The following is a 21,725-nucleotide window of genomic DNA, read 5'->3' as shown; positions in this document are numbered from 1 at the left end:
TGTTTGAGATTGTTACGGAGCTCTCTGATGCAAATCACAATTGAATTAATAAATGAAGCTGTGCCATTATTTTCCACAACCTTGATAACAACGTGCAATAACATAGAATGCTTTTCTTTTAAATAATCACCATGATCATGGTTTTACAGTAGTTAACAAACCAGAAATGTAACAAGCAAAAAGGTGCATGGGATATTCATATCAAATTTTAAATGTGTTTAAAAGTTTTTATAACAAATTTCATAGAAACATAGAGCTAGGCTTCAATTTTTTCAGTATGGTAATGAGGTTATTATTATTGTTGTGCATGATGAACTACAAATGTACTAGTTTTGTTATTGAAAATAATTTACGTCTGGAATTCTCAAATCAAGTTACAAGTCAAGCTACAATGTGCATGTCAATTGCATGACAGTTTTAAAAATATTATTAATAATATTAGTGTTGTTGTTCCCATCTAAAGAACATAATGACACCTAAACTAAATTTAGCCTGACTGAAAAAAAAACACACTAGAGAAACCTTCCAAGTTTATAAAAGTGGAGTCACATCCACTTAATACATTCAATACAACTGCCATGGTCTATTAGTACTCTGTACTGTATACTGTACTATGTATTTCCAGAAGGATTTAGCAAGCTGTTTTAAACTCCTGAAAGAAATTCAAAACAAACTTTGTTTTGGCCTGAGTTTTGTCTTTCGATTTCACTTGAAGTATATCAGGGACTTCAGGAAGCTTCTGGAGAATTGATGTGGATGATGTAATTCTACATAAGTATAGTTCTGCGGTTGAGGGAGAAGATACACAGACCTATCTGTTCATACTGCACCAGTCAAATGCCTTATCTATAGAACAGTTGCTATTCATGACACTGAAGTGAGTTTTATAAGCTTAACTATTCAAATAAGCTTCATTCGAGGACAGATATGGGATACCTGAAACTGGAAGTGGCTGAAAACCGGAAAGTTCATGTATTTGGGAGTGTAACACAACAAACTCACCTTTCCTCAATTATTAAATTCTTGTCCAGATCATCTTTATGGGATTGTTTTTCTCTCAAATTCCCACTGGTATTAGATGTAAGGACTTCTTCCATCAACACTTGAGTCTTTTCCTTATGATAATCTTGTGATGAACTAGATAATACGTTGGGAGCATTTTGCTCTAAATTGGTAACCAAAGCGGAGGCAAATTTCTTGATGATTTTGTCCTCGTCTGACTTGTTGAGGTCGGCACAAAGTAAAGTACCCTTCAGTTCATTCGGTTCCTCTTTCAAAACAACTTCCTCTGCTGAGTCATTTTTTGTGCTTTCTGTTTTCTTCAGTAAGTCATCAGTGGTTAGTGAAAAAGTTTGAACCTGACTGGACTGCATTTGTTTTTCACTGTCAGTTCTGAGGGGCTCTTTCTCAGGCTGTTTCTCAAATGTAACGTCTTTGATGAGAGGCTGAGAGGTCATGATCACTTTATCATAATCAGCCACTTTAAAATCCGGCTCTTCCTCAGCCAATGGTGGTTTCTCTGCGATAAAAACTGGCTGTTTTTTCTCCATTTGAGTGAAAACTGCAGATGAAAGAGGTTTTGTTGCTGGACTTGAGAATGGCTGAGGAGAAGGAACAGTCCTAATGTCCAGTTCCTCAGATCCGAAAGTTTCCACAGGCTGTCCTCCTGATGATGATTCAATACCAAGACTGGGAGACAAAGATATTTGGTGTCAAATGTGGCAAAATGTTGGGTAAGAGTCCACAGAGCATGGTTGGAATGGTTAGTTAGATGCAGGTTTTCCATATTTGCGATGCATCAATGTTAGTGGTGAAAACAGGACAAGCAGGATTAATGCAGGATTGGAGTTTTGAGGGGAAGCTATGGAGGATGGATGGTGTAGGCAAATGTCTTGGTCTGTTTATGATAGGCTGATGAACTGTACATGTCAACTTACACTAACCCTAAACTTACAGTCTACTTATAATCTAATGAATATTAGTTGGCATGTAGATGCAATGTAATTTAAATTCAGTAAACGAACCAAAATAAAGTGTGACCGACCGTTCTTTCTTAAACTGGAACGTTAAGTCCACACTAAAGGCTTAGTTACTACTAGCTAGTTTGTAACTAAATTTATTTGTACTTCGGTTGCACCACATGTTCTTAAGGCAAACTGTAGTTAGTAGGTCATAAACTCTCTGTAAAAAGTCATGCGTAGTCACATTTAATGACGTAATATCCAATCTATTTAAATCATTAAACTGCTTTAAAATTCTGCAACTAATGCATCTATATATAACTGTCCTATAAAAATGAAATGACAAATGACACTTTCATAGTGCATTACATTACAGTCAGTCACTAATAACAGACGATGCACATACCTGCATCGTCAGCCATGAATGCACATGAAAAACACAAAGTTATCAAATCATTCTTCCTATCATAAACTCTTCTTTCACAAACCGAAAAATACAAGATTTGGAAGGAAATTATGGCTGAGAGTAGAGGGAGATCATTCTTAATTGTCATCGCGAGCTCTTCTATGTAAACTAATCTCGCTGTCATCTCTTTTCTACCATTATACATCAGGTGATGCTGCCGTAAATATTTAGTTGGAACTTAGCGTTATGTCGTGCAACACAAAAATATTTGTTCACTTTATTTTGATGGTCCGTTTGTTGAATTTAAGTTACATTGCATCTACATGCCAACTAATTCTCATTAGATTATAAGCAGACTGTTAGGTTGGAGTTAGTGCAAGTTGACATGTACTCGCAAAGTTTCTCATAGTCAGTTAAATGCCAGTTGAAGGAGCATATCAACAGATATTAAGCACACAGTCGACTAATACTCAAAAGGACCATCAAATAAAGTGTTACCGAATATTTAGTAGTGCATAAATTGAGTACCTTTAAGTCACATCTAAGCTATGTTTTAACTTACGCACTGCTGGTGGAACTGTAACCATTAGCTTTAGTATTTAGCATTTGTTTTTCTTCTATTATTGTTGCCAATGGTTACAACATTCAAGCATTTTTCAAAATAACATCTTTTGTGAAAAGAAACTCATAAAGGTTTGAAATCACTTGAGGGTGCATAAATAGTGAGTACATTTTTTTTCTGGGTGAACTATACCTTTAATTGTGATCATATGAGGACTAACAAACATTCAAAAATAAAGACTGATGTTAGTAAAGTTCTTCATGACAGAACATAAAACCAATATTTAAATGCTCACCTTTTTACAGCCATGGCAGGTCTGAGCTCTTTTCTTTCTGTGCTGTTGGTTTCAGGTTGAGAGAGCGAAGAAGATACTTGTTGATTGGCAATGCTAATGCTGCTGACGGTCCGAGATGAGTGATGCTGCTCGTTTTTAGGTTCAGAGTTCTTCGCTTCTTCAGCAAGAATATCTGTAAAACATGACACAAACTGAATCAGAACCATATTTTCTGAATATTTTCATCATTAAAGGGATATTTACCCAAAAATGAAAATGCTGCCATCATTTACTCACTCTATACTTGTTCAAAACCTGTTTGATTTTTTTCTTCTAATGAACACAAAGAAAGAAATACTGGAGAATGTTGGATAAAATGCTATTTACTTCTATAGGATATTTTGTTCCTACTATGGATGTTACTACTAATGCATGCTTTTCCCCAACATTCTTTACCATATCTTGTTTTGTGTTCATCAGAAGGAAGGAACTACTTGAGTGTGAAGAAATGGTGTAGCTAGACAGTTTTATATTGTAATACTTTTTCACCTTGTAGAAATGGATTTGTTTGATCCTCCTCTGTAAGTGTGTTGAGCTCTCTGGGTAAATCTGAAAATCATATAATATTCATTAAGTGAAGTTTCACAAACTAATTTTGAGAGGAGCATGTGATATGATTGATCACTGCTGGTTTCTCATCTACAATCAATAGTTAGCCAATCAGATTTATCCAAACTTACTATAAGTAGCCAAGCTAAAACTACTCCCTTATCTTCGTTTTCAAAAGAAACCCCTCCATCTACCCCATCTCCTCCTTTCCTCCTTTACCAGGAGGAGCTCTCAAGAACTACCTGATCTCGTACTCCCCTTACATGCTCATCAACCAGATGGGAGCCCTGGGCTCAATTATCTACGACCTCATGGTTCTCTTCCAGGACAGCATCCCAAACCTCTATTATTATCAAGCAATATCTAAGTGTGAACTCTTGAAAAAACAGGTAATAAAATATTTTTGAAATATATATATCATCATAAAATTTTTAGGAAATTTTATTTTTTTTTCATTCATTTGTTTTACTAAATAGGTGGGACTATCCAGAACAACATGACAAAACATCTTTATTTGCTTTATTTAAGACAAACTCAAAATGATAGAGATTAAATTTAGGATACAGCTAAACAAATGTTTAAAAAACGGACTAAAATTGTATTATTTGTAACGACAGTATTAGGAGTAGTACTTGGCACTGTAAAAAAAACAAGTAGTTGACTTTCGTTAAAACATTTGAGCAAACCTATTGGTAAGCAATCAGTTTTTAAAGCGGAAAGTAAACACTTTGCCTTAAAGTAAATTACTATGTGGATAATTATATATAATACAAAATACAAGTTACAATGGGTTTACTCACATTTACTTTACTCACAAGTAAAGTAACTATTAGCTTTCTACAGTGTGGTGCAACTTTCAAAGAAGCACTATGCACCTGCTCGCATCCGGTTCTGTAGTCCACTATGAGACTGGTTTCAGATTTGTGGCAAACATTTGCAATATTTTCCAAAAGTCAATAAACTTTATCATAAAATGACAGCTTTTAACCAATGTTGTGTGGGTAAAAAAAAATTTTCAGAGCAAGTCTTTCCACAAATTATGCTGACAGATGTTAGTAAGTATACATGTGTATGTATAGCAACCACAGCACTAGCCATTACTTTTATCCAGACATTAATGGCAAGGAAAGACACTTATATTTGGGAGAGGCCACGTACGAACTTTTTCTGCACATGCAAATAATGTCACCATTTTCACAAATCATGTTTGTGTAATTTACTCAAAGATGAAAGCGGTATCATTTTTAAAAATACACGTAATGCATGTTAAAACCCATTTGCGATAGTTTGATGTTTGTTAGGCACCAAACACCAATATGTAAATAACCAACTAAAATGCATAAATCACTTTTTATTTTTAGTTATTTTTTAGCTTGTTCTTATTTTTAAAGCAAGCGATAGTACCTGACTGAGCCGAAGAAGATTGTGGTGAACAGCAGGGGGCAGATGCGAGGGCATCAGTGGACAAGATAGGAAGAGAAGAGGAAGAAACTGCTGGGGTAAAAGTGACTGGCAGTGGGAAGGAGAGGGAGGAAGGTGAAGGTGGCTTGGGAAATTGACCAGAAGAATAACGGGTTTCGCACAAGGCTTCAAGGTCTGGTTTGCTTAGCAGAGGAACAGGGGTCACAGATTCATTTAGAGAGACAGTGAAAAAAGGAGATGCAGACACTGCCGTCATCTGTTCATTTAGATCTGAGAAAGAAAAAGAACATATATGCACATGGGTTCAAGAGAAACTTGGGTTTTTAAGCAACAAAGCAAGGTTTAATTCAACTGTAAAATCAGTTCGACCAAGTATTTGAACATGTTCTTTCTATTTATATATATATTTTTTAACTAAAATGCACGACTATCATGTACTTTCAAAACATTTACAATTTACAGAAATGTCATTTAGTGTACAAGTTATGTTATATATATATATATATATATATATATATATATATATATATATATAAAACAAAAAAATGCCTATGCACTAAATCAAGTTTACAATGCTGTTAAAATAATAATAATAATTAACATTTTATGAATAATGATTAAAGTGTAAAAAAAAACAAAATATTTATTTATATTAAATGAACATTTTGTCACCTTAGAAATATAAGGATCTGTCTGACATTTTTGTCAAAATTAAGGTATTCCCATATTTTTATTCAATGAAATCTTATTTACATCATGTGATTTTTTTTAATAAGCTTTTTACATTTTAAAAAACAAATGGATAAACAAATGAACTCTAGCTTGGCTCTATAAGGTTCTTTCTTTTTCAGTATTTTAATTGCAACCAGGACGGCTCCGTTGACAGCAGGAAAGACCAGAAAAAACACAAAATCAGTCGACTAAATAATGCTGCACTAAACAAAATTGAGAAGAACCCTGAAACTGAATATGTGTGCAAATGTGATGATTTTAAAGCATTTTCTGACTTTGATATGAAATGTTAAATTTTACATTGTTGAAAAAGAAACAGGTACTAAAAAAATGTAATATATTAATTGTGAAATATTTTCATAAGTATATGTATAGTCAGTGAAACATTTGCAGTGATTATTAAACTTTGTTAAACATTTCTTTTGCTCATTGTTTTCTTTTAAAGTCTTTAAATTTGATATTAAGCATTGAAGGGTAAATGCTTAATTTAATTCACGGGGCAAATAATTCAATAAATATAATTCAATAATTCATATAAAGCATGAAACTCAATAAATATTGGCATATTACTGACATAAAAGTAACATCTGCACTAGACAAAACATTTAGGACAGTCTTGTATGGTTAATTTGAACAAGGAAAAAATTCATCCTAAAACATTAAATCAATGTGATAGAAAGCAAAAATGTAACTTTCTTAAGCATCAACATATTGTTACAACACCCATTTTTTTATTAAATGAATCAGCAGACTAATTGTAATCTTGAAAAGTAATGCTTCAATGAATGATCTGCCAGATAGAACCTTACAATTACAAGCAGAAAATGTCTTATTAGATTTAGAAGGTTCTATCTGCATTTGCCCTGTTTGTTTTACTCCAATTTGCAAATGTAAGAGAAATTTGATCATTTACATTTAGAGAACTTTTAGGGCCTCTGTCATGTTAATGTGTGAAACAGAACTGTTACACACATACTGTTTGCTATATGGAGTGCAAAACCTTTGAAGCTCAATATCTCAAAATCATTTAGAACGCAGATAGAACCTTATAATTCTAAGGTGACGACTTGGTGAATGTGAACAGTTGTGTTTATCATATTTCATTAAGTGTAATGCACTTTAGTAACACTACATCTGTTTCCATGCAGTCTGGAGGATGTCTCAATACCTGGCACAGTGCCAGCAGATGGACGCTTAAGCGTGTCGGAGAGCAAGAGTGAGGAGGTTTTGGGCTCGAGGAAGGGGACTGGCGTGGGGGAAACAGGGCGAGCACCGGGCACAATCTTGGGCTTAAAAACATTGGCACGAGGTGCTCCAAAAGAATCTGAGGCAAAAGTTCAGTGACACAAAAAAGGACACAGACCACGTAAAAGAAGAGGATTAGTCAGAGAGGCAAGAAAAGTGAGAACTTAAGAGAAACTAAGAGGAAACGATTCTTCCCCAAAGCCATCTTCAGGTTTCATTCAGCGTCAAATCAGAAACACATGTACAGTAAACTGTAAAAACTCTGTACCTTTCACAAGTACATCAGGAGGAGAGGGAGGCTGAGGGAGGAAAGGATCCGTTGGAGAAGACAGAGAAGCCCGAGGGAGTTTGAGCAGAGGATAGTCAGAGGTCACGGGGCCCTCTGGAGGCCCCTCAGAGCCCGACAGCCTTCTTGGGAAAGACACTGGAGCTGGACACAATCACAGAGGGGAAAGCAGATGGAGAAACAATAGGCTTGGTTTAGAAATACACAGATGCATAAGTGCTGTTTCACTATTATATAATGTTGCTTTTTTACTGGCATTGATGAATTCATGAAAACATCCATAGAACCATTTAGATATATAAGATGTTCTTCTGAGTGAAAAAAAACATTGTTTAGTTATTAAAATGTTTTTCCCACTAAAAAAATATAGTTTTTTAGAACTGTTTACTAAAAGATTTTTTGGGAACCAAAATGGTTCTTCTGTGGCAACAGCAAAAACAGATTCGATTTTGAACGTTAATTTTTGTAAAAACTCACACACACACGCACGCACGCATGCACACACGCACACACAGCTGCAAAACACAGCTGTCATTCTTTTTAACTGAATCGTTGTGACTCTTATACTGTCCAGTGTGCGTGTGGCCATAGTGAATTTCACTTCTCAGTTCTACGCAACAATTTTTTTTTGCACCACATACACAAATAGAAGCACGCCATAGTTATCAAAACAGCATGTAAAATTACAGATTGCAATTTAATCAACCTGCATGACTATTACAATTGTTGTTTTAGCAAAATGCAAGCTGACATTATCAAGTATGTCACACACTATCTGTGCAAAAACAAAAACATGTCTTAAAAGTCTAAAGGCATTCAGTGTGTTAAAGCCGTATAATAATACGTTTCGAAAGCAAAGAAGAGTTCCTCTATGGGTTTCTTGTTTTGTTTTTTTTATTAATAAGCTATAATTAAGTATCATCACACAAGCAAGAGGGTTGTTTTCCATAATATCACAAATAATAATCAATTCAGAATTGTCAGAATTTTTGATGCATAATTTAGTTTGTCTAAATGATGCAAAAGCAAATTCAGGATCCTATGATGAACAGAAAAAAAAAATCCTAACTAATGCATTTTCTTTTGTAATGCATCTCCTTGCTAAATACAGATCTTTCTGACCAAGTAAACAAGTGTAGTTATTGTCCTGCTTTCATCAGAAAAGAAGATTGTTGACAGAAACACTATACTACACTGTACTGTGGTACCTGAGCCAGGGGAGGGCTGGAAGATTTTAGGCAATGCTGGAGGGAGTGAACCGGCAGTGTTTTGCTCTGTGTGGGGGTCAGGTAGAGCCTGTGGCAGGGCAATAGGTGGTGGACGTGGAGGTCTGGTGCGGGCGGGTGAGGGCATGGTGCGAGGGGTTGGACTAGGTGGAGTGGGTAAAGGTGGACGTGATGGTAGGTCAGGTTTATGGACAGTGGTAGACGCTGGTCGGGAGAGGAGGCCAGCAGAAGGCCTCTCTTTACCACTGACTGAGGTTAGGATGAAAAATGGAGAATATAATACAGCAAAGGAGAGAAAGAGAAAAGAAAAGAGCAGGTTGAGGGAGAGGGATGAAGCAAAAGAGATAAATGAGGTATGTACCATAAAATACATTTAAAGGATTTGTTCACCCAAAGAAGATTATGACATGTTTATTTTCATCACCTCACATTATTCCTCATTTGAATACTATAGTTTATATATACAGTTGAAGTCAGAATTATTAGCCCCCCTTTGAATATTGTTTTCTTTTTTAAATATTTTCCAAATGCTGTTTAACAGAGCAAGGACATTTTCACAATATGTCTGATAATATTTTTTCTTCTGATGAAAGTCTTATTTGTATTATTGTGAGAATAAAAGCAGTTTTAATTTTTTTTAAAAACATTTTAAGGTTACTAATATTATTAGCCCCTTTAAGCTATATTTTTTCGATAGTCTACAGAGCAAACCATCATTATACAATAACTTGCCTAATTACCCTAACCTGCCTACTTAACCTAATTAACCTAGTTAAGCCTTTAGATGTCACTTTAAGCTGTATAGAAGTGTCTTTAAATAATATTTGACTAGATATTTTTCCTGTCATCACGGCAAAGATAAAATAAATCAGTTATTAGAAATGAGTTATTAAACTATTATGTTTAGAAATGTGCTGAAAAAGATCTCTCCGTTAAACAGAAATTTGAAGAAAAAAAAAATAGAGGAGCTAACAATTTTGACTTCAACTGTATGTTTAATGAAATTCTAACTAAAATTCTAAATAAAATATTTAAAATTGCCTTTTATGTCCATCGATAAAAGCAAATAAACAAAAAACATGAGGGTTCTGACAAAAACATGATGATAAGTGGGTTTTAATGGGTGAACATCTCCCTTTAAATTGTAATAATTTAATGAAATCCATGAAGAAATGCAAGTTATAGCAATGAAGGAGTAAGAATGAACATGAGAATCATATTTCTTTTAGAAATATTTCAATGGAGCACATTAATTGTATGTGGTTTTTATCTAAAGTTGAATTTAAATGACATTAAAGCGATCAGACAGAGAGAATACAAGAGAGAACATGCAAAGAGCATATGTAAATGTAAGTACCTGCTGCTGAAGGGCTCTTAAAAGACGCAGGTCTCTTTTCTTGGAAGCGTGTTGATCGAAGAGAAAGGTGAGGTGCTGAGAGTGAGAGAAAGACAGAAGGAAAAATTCTAGTATGTGAGGAAGTAAGAGTTACTATAGTAAAAGAAATTACACATGCATCAACTGTGAACCGTAAAAAAAAACAAAAAAAAAACAAAAAAAAAACTGTGAACCGTGCAAGAGGAAAGAGGATTAATGATATGAGAACAAGAATACAGGGTATACAGAGTATGCATTTGACCGCGCATCTATTTTATTGCAAATTCTATCATAGCACTATTACAGTTTGCAATAGAATCTTAAGTATTTAAAATCATTATATCCTTCTTCAAATCATAACATTTATGGTCTTTTCAAAATCCAATTTGAATTTGAACTCCTGCTGTATGCATTTATTATTATGCTGTTGTTGTTTTAAATAATACCTGGAGCTGCAGTGCTGAGATTGATACCAGTGCTGGATCTCTTATCCTCCTCTTCATCGCTCTCATTAAAGTCGTCCAGGTTCCCAATGTCTGTTGGCTTTACACTCATCAGACTGGCGAGACTCTGCATGTCCTCATCCCTGCAAAGGAAACCCATCACTGGTCAACTATTGGAGTCATTATTAAGTTTATTTATCAAGAGGTGTTGCGACAAGACATCACTGAACCTGTTACTGTGTATAGAGCTTTTCACCTTGAGATAAAACCAGAGATATCGTCACTCCAAACACTGCATTTCTTTCCTACCTTTATTGTCCAAAAAGTATAGTCAGGATAAACTTGAAGGTTCAGTTGGCAAAATAAAATAAGAGAGCTATAAACACGTCACATGCTGCATTCTTCCAATCAACACTAATATGCAAATAAGGAGGTTAACTCAGGGTTTACAAGTAAATGTGTGTATTGTTAAAATATTGTTAAAATATTATTATAAAATATATTGCTCAGGATTACATGGTAATGTCCATGTGAAAGAAAAAATTACAATGTATATTTACATTGTTATTTTTTAGGTAAACAATACATTTAAAATGAAAAGTTAACCCACTGAAAAAGATCGGAGATCTTCAAACAAAGTCTGACCGTTAACTGCTGATTCACTATGAAGGAATGGTGTGGAAAAATAAAGCCCCATCCCCTTCTCAACATTTTGTTTCAGTTGGAAGTAGATCAACATACAAAAAATCAAAGTTTCAGAAACTTCTGGTTCCCACAGACTTTGAATCTGGGTAAATTATGTGCAGTATGAAACATTAGGTAAGGTAATCCAGGATTCTTTAACCAAAGATTTACAACGACCCACGGTTAACAAGTTCAAACATTTTTTATTTATGTCTTCACTCCTCAAAGTTATATGAAGTCAGACAGGTATTTTAGAGCTTGCCAGGTTGTGATTCCACTCACTGGCCACTTTATTAGATGCTAGTATCAGGCTTTTGCCTTCACAACTGCTTTAATTTTGGTTGCATTGTCAGTATTTGCAGCACGTGTTGTCAAGCACATGCTTTCCTAATTTGAAGGTTTATTTAGTTGTGGCCTGGTTTCACAGATATAGTTTAAACCAGTGTTTCTTAACCCTGTTCCCCAAAGCACACCAACAGTACATATTTTGGATGTATCCCTTTTCTGACCCATTAATTTCAGCATTTTGATTCTCTTCTTATGTTCTAATGAGTTGATTCAGGTGTGTTTGGTTAGAGAGAGGTTGAAAATGTGTACTGTTGGTGTGCTTTTAGGAACAGGTTTGGGAAACACTGGTTTAGACTAAGCCAGGAGTAGGCCATATCTCATATAGGAGCAATGTTTAAAAATGTTTCATCATTATCGGTATCAATCATGAGACTAAACAAATGCACTGATACAAAGATTAGTTTGTTCTTCCACTTGAAATAGCTCAGACAAACATTTTGGAGTAGGCTTAAGCCATGTCTGTGAAACTGGGGTTTAATGTTTTCTTTAATTGCAGATCAATGAGCTCTCTCTGCCACTATAAACACTTAAAGGGGTAGTTCATCCAAAAATGACAATTATGTCACTTTATAATCACTCTTCACTTCTTCAAAACCTATTTGAGTTTCTTTCTACTGTTGCACACAAAAAGATATGTTTTGAAAAATGTTGCTTGCTGGCAAGCGAGGCAGTGGCGCAGTAGGTAGTGCTGTTGCCTCACAGCAAGAAGGTCGTTGGGTTGCTGGTTCGAACCTTGGCTCAGTTGGCATTTCTTTGTGGAGTTTGCATGTTCTCCCTGCCTTCGCGTGGGTTTCCTCCAGGTGCTCCGGATTCCCCCACAGTCCAAAGACATGCGGTACAGGTGAATTGGGTAGGCTAAATTGTCCGTAGTGTATGAGTGTGTGTGTGTGTGAATGTGTGTGTGGATGTTTCCCAGAGATGGGTTGCGGCTGGAGGGGCATCCGCTGCGTAAAAGCTTGCTGGATAAGTTAGCGGTTCATTCCGCTGTGGCGACCCCGGATTAATAAAGGGACTAAGCCGACAAGAAAATAAATGAATGAATGGTTGCTGGCACCAGTTGACTTCCATAATACTTATTTCCTACTATGGACACCAATGACTCCGGGCATTCTTCAAAATATCTTCTTTTTTGTTCAACAGAAGAAAGAAACTCCTAAAAGTTTAATCCCACATGAGGGATAATACATGATGAGGTCACATGGGTGAACTATCCCTTTAAACAGATGTACCTAAAAGTGGCCATTGACTGTATATCAATCATTATGAACACATTTTTTTTAAATGAAATTGATAAACTGAGACATCACATTTCATATAGATGCACTAAAGGAATTTAGGCACAAACTTCTCTTGCATTACTTCACCCGTATACAAGTTCAAACAGCACAACTTTACAGGCTCAGACTGAGATTTGAGAGTTTGCTGCATTGTTTTGGAAAATTCTGCTCTGCATCTTGACCTTCAAATGTCAGAAAAGAAACCCACCCAAATGTTCAACATCAAACTCCCTGCAGTTTTGCTTGTCAGATTCAATCCTTCTTGAAGTATTTAACTATTAAGAAATGGGTCGTCTTTTTTGTTTTTTCTACTTTTCCATACTTTTCATGCAATTCAGTTTTGCTGCAGTCACATTTTGACATGCTGTGGTGAGATTCCCACATGATTGAATTAGTAAATAAAGCAGTGGACTCACGTAGCTTTCCCCTCCTTGAGAAACACACATGATAAAGACAGCTTCAGTGTGGCCTCCACCACTTTCACTGACAGAGGCTTCATTTTGAGCATCAGGTCTGTCTGCGAGTGTGTGGCACTGGCAAACTTCTTCATGTTCAAGTCCACAGATGCCAACACTTTCCGACTGCCCTTTGCCGTCTCCTGCAGCACATTATACAAGTTTAACACAGTATAACGGAACTTTGAGAATAATTACATGTATTATTTTCACGATATATTTGCACAGTACATTTTCTACAAGAATTGTTCATAAAAAAGCATTTAAATATAAACATTAAAAAGCATTTAAAATGTTTAAAAATACATATGGTATACTTATTTTATATTTAATAATACTGATACTAATAATAATATAAATATTATATTATTATTGTCATTATATTATACAATTTATATTAAAAATAAATAAACAAATAATAATATTAATAATAATAAAAATAATAACAACAACAACAATATAATAATTATAATTATAATAACAACATAATAGTAATATTAAAAATAATAATTATAATTACTATTATCATTATTATCATTATTAAATAGTACGATTATTAATAAAATAAATAATAAAATTGATGATGATAATAATAATGATAACAATATAATAATAATAATAATAATAATAATAATAATAATAATAATAATAATAATAATAATAATAATAATGAACGCAAATAAAAAAATATATTGTTAAAAAAAATTCATTCATTCATTTACCTTTGGCTTAGTCCCTTTGTTTAAAAAAAACAACTAAATTTAAATAATCATTTACGAGGGCACTTACATTCTCAATAAAAAATGTCCACTCTTTGTCTTCAAACTCATCTGCATGTGGATCCTGTGAAAAAAAAATCTAAAATTATAATACTGTTTAGCATCTATGTGGCAGTATCTTTAACATGTTGCATATGGCATGGATTAATGCATTATATTAATATGTCCTACCCTGTAGAGTGTGACTGTAATGTCCACATTCTCGGGAACGGGCCAAACCACCATTCCCCTGTAAGGATTTTTGATGCCTGGCTGCCATGAATGAAGCTTACAAGGAAAGAAAAGACATTTATAATGATCACTGTAAGCACCTGCAAATCACTGCAAACAAAGACATGGTTATGATAATAATAATTCAAAATGTCAGAAAACTATTACATCTGAAAGCTTGGGAAGAAAGTCTAGAAATAATCTAACCATAAATTATATACTAACTTGCTATGCACACACAGATATACAAAAATTTGATGTGTTCATAACATATTGAACATGAATATTATTTGAAATACACTGAAAAATCTTAAAGGCAAGTCAAATGTCTACTTTAAAGTTTTAAATAGCTTTTATGAAAACAAAATGCAAAATATGAGATAAAATGTTCCATAATAATAACAATAACCACCAATATATTTATGTAAAAATTAAACATCACACTTATTATGACCTGCATATAGTAACATTTGATAGATAATACATGATCATACTAATTGTATCATATTTTAGATACCCAAAAACCTCTTACTGACAAATAAGTAAAACCTAGTGTTGTTTGAAGGCTAGTGGTAAAGTGTAAAGATATACAGCTACCATCATTAAAGGGGACTTATTATGCAAAAATCCCATAGTGTTTAAACACAGTTGTGTACCTATAGTGTGAATATATCCAGCCTCTATTGGTGAAAATTAATTAAATCAGTTTTTTTATAATCACAAGTGATTAAAACAGTCTGCAGAAACACTTTGATTGACATTCTCCCTTTGCACATGTCATCAGATGGGAAAGCACCGCTCTCATTAGCATAGACAGCCCTGAGTTAGAAGCAGCCACTTTGCTGGCGCTATGCTGACATATAGATGTTTGTAGCTGCGCCCTCTTTTGAAAAGTCTCCAAATTAGCACAATTTGGATCAAAAACTAAAAGGGGCAGTTTCAAAGAGTTACATAAAAACATTTTAGTGTTATAATGACCTGCAACTTCACATACACACTCTAGGGGCTTAATATGTCCTCTTTAATTAGTATAATAATTAGTATTTTAATGTGTTGCTAAATAATCAGTAGGTAAATATTTGACTGAATGATATTTTAGTGGATGTTTCCTGTAAATCATGGTAAAATATGACATGATTCATTATTATATAACACCTTTTATTATATATTACCTATTATATAACACTAATCTCCTGAAAAAACATTATGTGTAGAGTTGAAGTCAGAATTATTAGCCCCCCTGTTTATTTTTTTAAATTTAGAGATTTTTAACACATTTTTAAACAATAGTTTCAATAAATTCTAATAACATAATAGTTTTAATAACTAATTTCTAATTACTGATTTATTTTATCTTTGCCATGATGACAGTAAATAATATTTGACTAGATATTTTTCAAGTCACTTCTATCCAGTTTAAAGGTAGGTTAATTAGGTTAATTTGGCAGGTTAGGGTAATTAGGCAAGTTATTGTATAATGATGGTTTGTTCTGTAGACTATCGAAAAAATATAGCTTAAAGGGGCTAATAATATTAGTAACCTTAAAATGTTTTTTAAAAGAAATTCAAAACTGCTTTTATTCTAGCCAAAATAAAACAAATAAGACTTTCTCCAGAAGACAAAACATTATCAGACATATTGTGAAAAGTTCCTTGCTCTGTTAAACAGCATTTGGGAAATATTTTAAAAAGAAAAAAAATTTAAAGGGGGGGCTAATAATTCTGACTTCAACTGTATATTTACATGTATTATTTATGCATTTATTCACAATTAAAGCTCGCTTTTCTTTGTACCTTGGAGCAAATGCGTCTGTTCCTCCTGGTCCACACCACTCTCAGTTTGTCTGGTTGCCTATAAAAGAATTGTAGAAATGTGCTGAGTGGAAGTTGAATAACGTGTTTTTAATGACTATTGATGCAGACTTCTACAACCAGACCAACACTTTTCCTAGCATGCTTAAAATAGCAGAATGTAAATATAAAGCCTATATGAAAAATGATCCTGAAAAAGCCACAGTGCCATTGTGTGTGTGTGTGTGTGTGTGTGTATGTCTCTCCACAGAAAGCTACAGGCAGAGCTTGTGATCTTGTCTCCCAGTGTTTCCCAGAAGCAGAAACGGAATCAATAGATGCTGCCAACTGATTCAAAGCAACACAAAACACCAGCACATGATGCAAATCCTCGCATTTAAGACCAATCCAGACTGAAGAAACGTTCTGTTTGTAAAACGAGCACCACAAACAAATAACTGATTGAGGCATGAAACTTGTTGTCGAATTAAACCAATTTCAATGTCCGCTGGAACATGTGCTATCGATTACTGCACTGCTACCACGTGAAGATGTATAAAAAGTCAAGAAGCAATTCTTTTATAGAGTTACCATGATGATTAAGCATGTTTGTGTATATGTTTTGCAGTAAAAAAACACAACAGTTTACTGATGTAAGTTGAGATGACTAGAAAAGTTGATTTGATTCAACTAAAAACAATTAAGCAGCAAGAATGTTTTTACCATGTACTAAATGTAATTCCATACAGTACACTGTAAAACCCAACAAATCAAATGAGAGTAGTGAACTCAAAATTGAATGAAAGTTAATTCTACTCATTTGAAAAGAGTTTTAAACTTAGTGTTGAGGGTACTGAGTTAGATAAATACCTCATTACTTCATCTTAAATGGAGTAAGTTCACAGTACTCATAAAGATTTGTTTTTTAACTCAAACAGTTTGTATCAATCGGTTTCCTCAAATGGTTTGAGTTGCCTTAACTTACTGGGTTTTACAGTACTCAGTTGGTTTGAGTTCTCTTTATTTACTGGGTTTTACTGTACTCACATTGCTTCTTTTACTCAAATGGATTAAGTTCACAGTACTCATTAGGATTAGCTTTTGACCTTAAATGATTTGTTGCAATCGGTTTCCTCAAATGGTTTGAGTTACCTTAACTTTTTGGGCTTTCCAGTGTATTAAAACGTGTCTTGTTTTAATTGACTCTTCTTTGATTGATGTTTTCAGCATTAAAATAAATGTTTATTTATTTATTTCATTAACATATTTATGTTTAGTGTGGTTTAATATTACCTTAATACTTGTATATTTTATTGAAAACTTTGATGTATATTATTTATATACATTTGTTTAGTGTATTTCTGTCATTTACTCTTCAAACAAATGGGTGACCAAACTGTTTTTTATAAAAGGCCAAATGCCAAATATAATTTGAGGGCTGTGGGTCGATAGTAAAAATAATTGTCATGGGTTATTTCCTAAATTTTAAATTATATATAAAATAAATAGAAAGCATCACTTTAATCATATTAGGTTTACTAATGCATATGATTTTGTACATTTTATAATTAACTTAAAACAATAAAAACAAACAAGTTAATTTATAACACAAAAGAGTTCAATTCACGCTCATATTAATATGATCCACTTTATTTAATTGAAACATTTAACTCAAGCTTGCTTTTTTGTAGCTCAACAGTAACACAAAATGGTACTTAAATTAGAAAAGACAATTTCATTCCCCTTCATTTTTACTCTCTTCTCTTCAAATCAAAGATTTTCATGGGCCAACTTTGGCCCGCAGACCCTAGTTTGGGCATCTCTGTTCTAGCAGGATCGTTTTTCCTTTCATAATTCCCTGTATTTTGTTTATTACATGCAATTATGTTTTTTATGCTCACTGCAGAATTTTCACAGGTTTCATGATATTAAAAAGTCTCTTATACTTCCTAATTCTGCATTTATTTGATTAAAAATACAGTAAATGGCTAAATATTCTGATATATTATTTAAGTAATTAAATCTTCTTTAATAAGCTGAATTTTCAGCATCATTACTTCAGCCTTCAAGATTACATGATCACTCAGAAATCCTTGTAATATGAAGATTTGATCACAAAACATTCTTATGAATCCTAAAACGGCTGTGATGATGCTTAATAAAGGATTTCGAAGGATTTGTAATTAAAAGAATTCTGAAAACTCTTTATTTTAATGTGTTTTTCCTATTCATTAACATATATATGGGAAATATGTTTTTTTACTAAATTTATTAGGGATGGCTTTGAGTAAAATAACCCATAATAATAATAAAAAGATCGAGGCATAAACATTGCAAGTTACAGCACACAGTTATGCAAAACATCATCAAATATTACCATGCAAATCAATAAGAGTGGAGCTTTAAAAGCGAACAACTGGAAATCATCTTTACCGCGTGTGCACTGTATTTACTGCTCTGGCACATGTTTCCTAAATAAACTTGGCCTTTGGCAGTGAATTGTTCAGATGTGAGGCCATTGTGCACCTCCGAGCCGTTTGGCGAGTGTCATGTTTGCTGTAATATGAATTGGAGGAAACTCGGCAGAGTCACGTGATGGAGCTGAGTTTGGCTCAGAGCTCAAGTAGGGTTACAGCCTCTGATCTGCAAACCACTGAGTTAGTCTCGCTGTGTGTTTACAAACAGCTGTTCATCTTTAATAATGGTGGCAGTGTTTCAGGATATAAGGGTTGTCATTTAGGCTGAAAAAAAACAGTTGAGCAAAACAACTCAACAACATTGTGTTTTAATTTATGCTACAGTTTCAAATTTTGGGATTTTTTTTCTGATTTCAATGACCTAGTTTTTAGTGTTGTATTAGTTGTATTAGGTTTTAATTTTTTCAATTATTTATTATTAAAATACATGTATTATTTATTTATTTATTTATTTACTGTTAAATATTTGTACTTAATATTTGTGCAAATTGTTTATGTTTTAAGATATTCGCGTATATTTATAATTTTTATAATTATAATTTTATATATTTTTATTACTATACTATAGTCATATTTTTATATTTAAAAATACAGTAAAGCTATAATATTGTACAATATATTATTATCAACATTTAAGATAACTGTTTTCTATTTTAATATGTTTAAAAATGTAATTTATTCCTGTGATGACGGTTGAAATCTTAGCAGCCATTACTGCAGCCTTTTGTCACTTGATCCTTCTAAATAATTCTAATATGCAGATTGTAGACAACATCAACAATAATAATTGTACTATATTTATCATCAATGTTGAAAATGGCAATGACGCTTTATATAATTTTGTGGAAAGGATTTTTGATACCAAATAAAGACACTTTTTAAAAAGGTTTTTTGTGTGTGTGTGTTTGAGCTTATGATGTTCTACGACAGTGGTTCCCAACCTTTTTCTTTGGGGCCCCCCCAATAAACATATACAAACATTGGAGCCCCCCCACCATATAAATACACACGCACGCACGCACGCACGCACACACATATGTACTGTGTGTGTGTGTGTATATATATATATATATATATATATATATATATATATATATATATATATATATATATATATATATATATATATGTGTGTGTGTGTGTGTGTGTGTGTGTTTGTGTAATATTAATATATAGTAATATGTATAGAAAATATTAATTAATCAGTTTTAACTTGTCTTGGCCTTCAATAAAACCAAAATTTACGTATTATCTTTTTCTTCGCCTCTGAAAAATCACTGCATTTACGTTTGTCTGCCATTTTTGTTTTGATTTTGCCTTTACGATACGTTGACAAGCAGATTGCGCGAGTGAGCAAAATTTAAATAATTATTTAAAGTTATTTATTTTAATTATTTTCACTATTATGTTGGAATTTTAATCATGTGTTTAGATTATTTTTTATTTTTTTGGGCTGCTCGATTTTGGGAAAAATCATAATCCCGATTATTTTGGTCATAATTGTAATCACGATTATTCAAAACCATTGCCAGTTAAGGTCAAAATTATTAGCGCTCCTGAGATTTTTTTTTTTTTATAAATATTTCCCAAATTATGTTTAACAGAGCAAGGAATTTTAACAGTATTTCCTATAATATTTTTTCTTCTATTTGTTCTATTTTAGCTAGAATAAAGACAGGTTTAAATATTTTGAAACCAATTTAAGGTCAATATTATTAGCCCCCTTAAGCAATATTTATTTTTGATTGTCTGCAGAATAAACTAGCGTTATAATGACTTGCCTTATTACTCTAATTAAGCCTTTGAACTGCACTTTAATCTGAATGCTTGTATTTTGAAAAATCAAAGCAGCCAGAAATGGTCACATAAATAACAGAAAAACTCAAAATAACACTAAATAATCTGCAGATTGGTCATTTGTGTGACACATGAAAAGAGAAACTTGTAATAAGAAAAAAAAGAACCAATACACTAATTGACTTTTTGTACTCACAGTACCGAAATCAGGGCTTTGACTTGTTAGGGTTTTGAGAAAATCCATTTGCTACTTTTGTCCAACGTTACTTTCATCCCTGCTTTCTGATTCACAAGTGTTTTCTGTTTATTTGCAGTTGTGAATTGCATTTTAGGACCTTGATCTCTGCTGTCGACTTTTGATGTTAAAAATTCAACTTTACAGTTTAAAAAATGAACTTTTTTTTACATTTTAGTTGTTTTAAATAATATAATGTATGATAAAACAGAAAATATTTTTGCAACACAATTTACAACATCAAACCAGACAATATATCACTTTAAACTCCTAAAATTGTGATCAAAGTCTTTTTTTTTTACTTTTCAAATTTAAAAGTTGTTGGAAGAACAATCAAGATCCCATAATGCAATTCAAAAGCATAAATAAATGGGGAAAATAAAAACATGAATCACAAAATACAAAAAACTGCTAATCTACAAATATTTAAGTGTACATCTGTGTTCCACAAAAGAAACAAGGTCAGAGTTTTAAAAACATTAGTCAAGGAGATAATTATTCAAAATACCTTCTAACGAATGTGAGCCATATATACATGCCACAGTACATCTGGATTCTCCAGCATTGCTCACATTGATGCTTGCGACAGTACACTTAATATATGTGTCAGTAGCAGCACAAACCGCTATACAAAGAGAAGCGAGACCAAGCTCTTACTTATGTTACAGCTAGTAATAGTAACAGGGCAGAACGGTCTAAAAGGATAAATTAGGAGGAGCAGATGGATGTAAAAATAGATTGCCAGCCCGGGATGGAAACATGAGTCCCCTTTCTGTATTTTTCATTCTAAAAGACAGCTGATTTGACTTTGACATGAAATAAACACACACGTGCCAAAAGTAACACACATTGTTCAAGTTTTACTGCTGAGTTATCTTTCAGCTGTCTAATATCAGCCCCACACACACCCTTCACAGCTGTGGCGTAACATCTACAGACTTTGACCCACTGACGGTATATGAAAATCACAGCTATACTGTAAACCATCTCTTAAGCTTTACAAGATCAGACGTGTCCACCAAAATAGATTTTCTCTCTTTGCCAGAAACACTCTGCTTGCTCCATTGCTTTGAGAAAGTGATTTTAAGAAAGTCCTTTAATACATGTGGTTAGGTCAGCATGAGAAAACGT

At 33.3% G+C, this 21,725-nt stretch overlaps 1 protein-coding gene across 50 annotated transcripts in view; it reads right to left on the bottom strand.

The window, feature by feature from the left end:
• ehbp1l1b (EH domain binding protein 1-like 1b) overlaps positions 1-21,725 on the bottom strand; it is a 51,679-nt gene that overhangs the window by 23,971 nt on the left and 5,983 nt on the right. For 14 of the 50 annotated variants that reach the window (XM_021479360.3, XM_021479361.3, XM_073914802.1 and 11 more), the window contains exons 2-14: positions 16,089-16,146; positions 14,256-14,351; positions 14,095-14,148; positions 13,267-13,448; positions 10,545-10,684; positions 10,081-10,155; positions 8,706-8,972; positions 7,480-7,641; positions 7,135-7,290; positions 5,217-5,504; positions 3,753-3,812; positions 3,225-3,396; positions 1,003-1,689 (exon numbers count right to left, since the gene is read on the bottom strand). In XM_021479360.3, coding sequence (XP_021335035.2) covers positions 1,003-1,689; positions 3,225-3,396; positions 3,753-3,812; positions 5,217-5,504; positions 7,135-7,290; positions 7,480-7,641; positions 8,706-8,972; positions 10,081-10,155; positions 10,545-10,684; positions 13,267-13,448; positions 14,095-14,148; positions 14,256-14,351; positions 16,089-16,146 — 2,397 coding nt within the window. The remainder of the gene's footprint in view (positions 1-1,002; positions 1,690-3,224; positions 3,397-3,752; positions 3,813-5,216; positions 5,505-7,134; positions 7,291-7,479; positions 7,642-8,705; positions 8,973-10,080; positions 10,156-10,544; positions 10,685-13,266; positions 13,449-14,094; positions 14,149-14,255; positions 14,352-16,088; positions 16,147-21,725) is intronic. The other 36 variants (XM_021479363.3, XM_073914796.1, XM_073914809.1 and 33 more) reach the window with 12 other exon arrangements.

The sequence above is a fragment of the Danio rerio genome, chromosome 10 (assembly GCF_049306965.1).
Source record: "Danio rerio strain Tuebingen ecotype United States chromosome 10, GRCz12tu, whole genome shotgun sequence".
In the NCBI taxonomy this organism is placed as follows: domain Eukaryota; kingdom Metazoa; phylum Chordata; class Actinopteri; order Cypriniformes; family Danionidae; genus Danio; species Danio rerio.
Note: the sequence above shows the minus strand (reverse complement) of the source record. Positions and strands in the feature narration are given on the sequence as shown.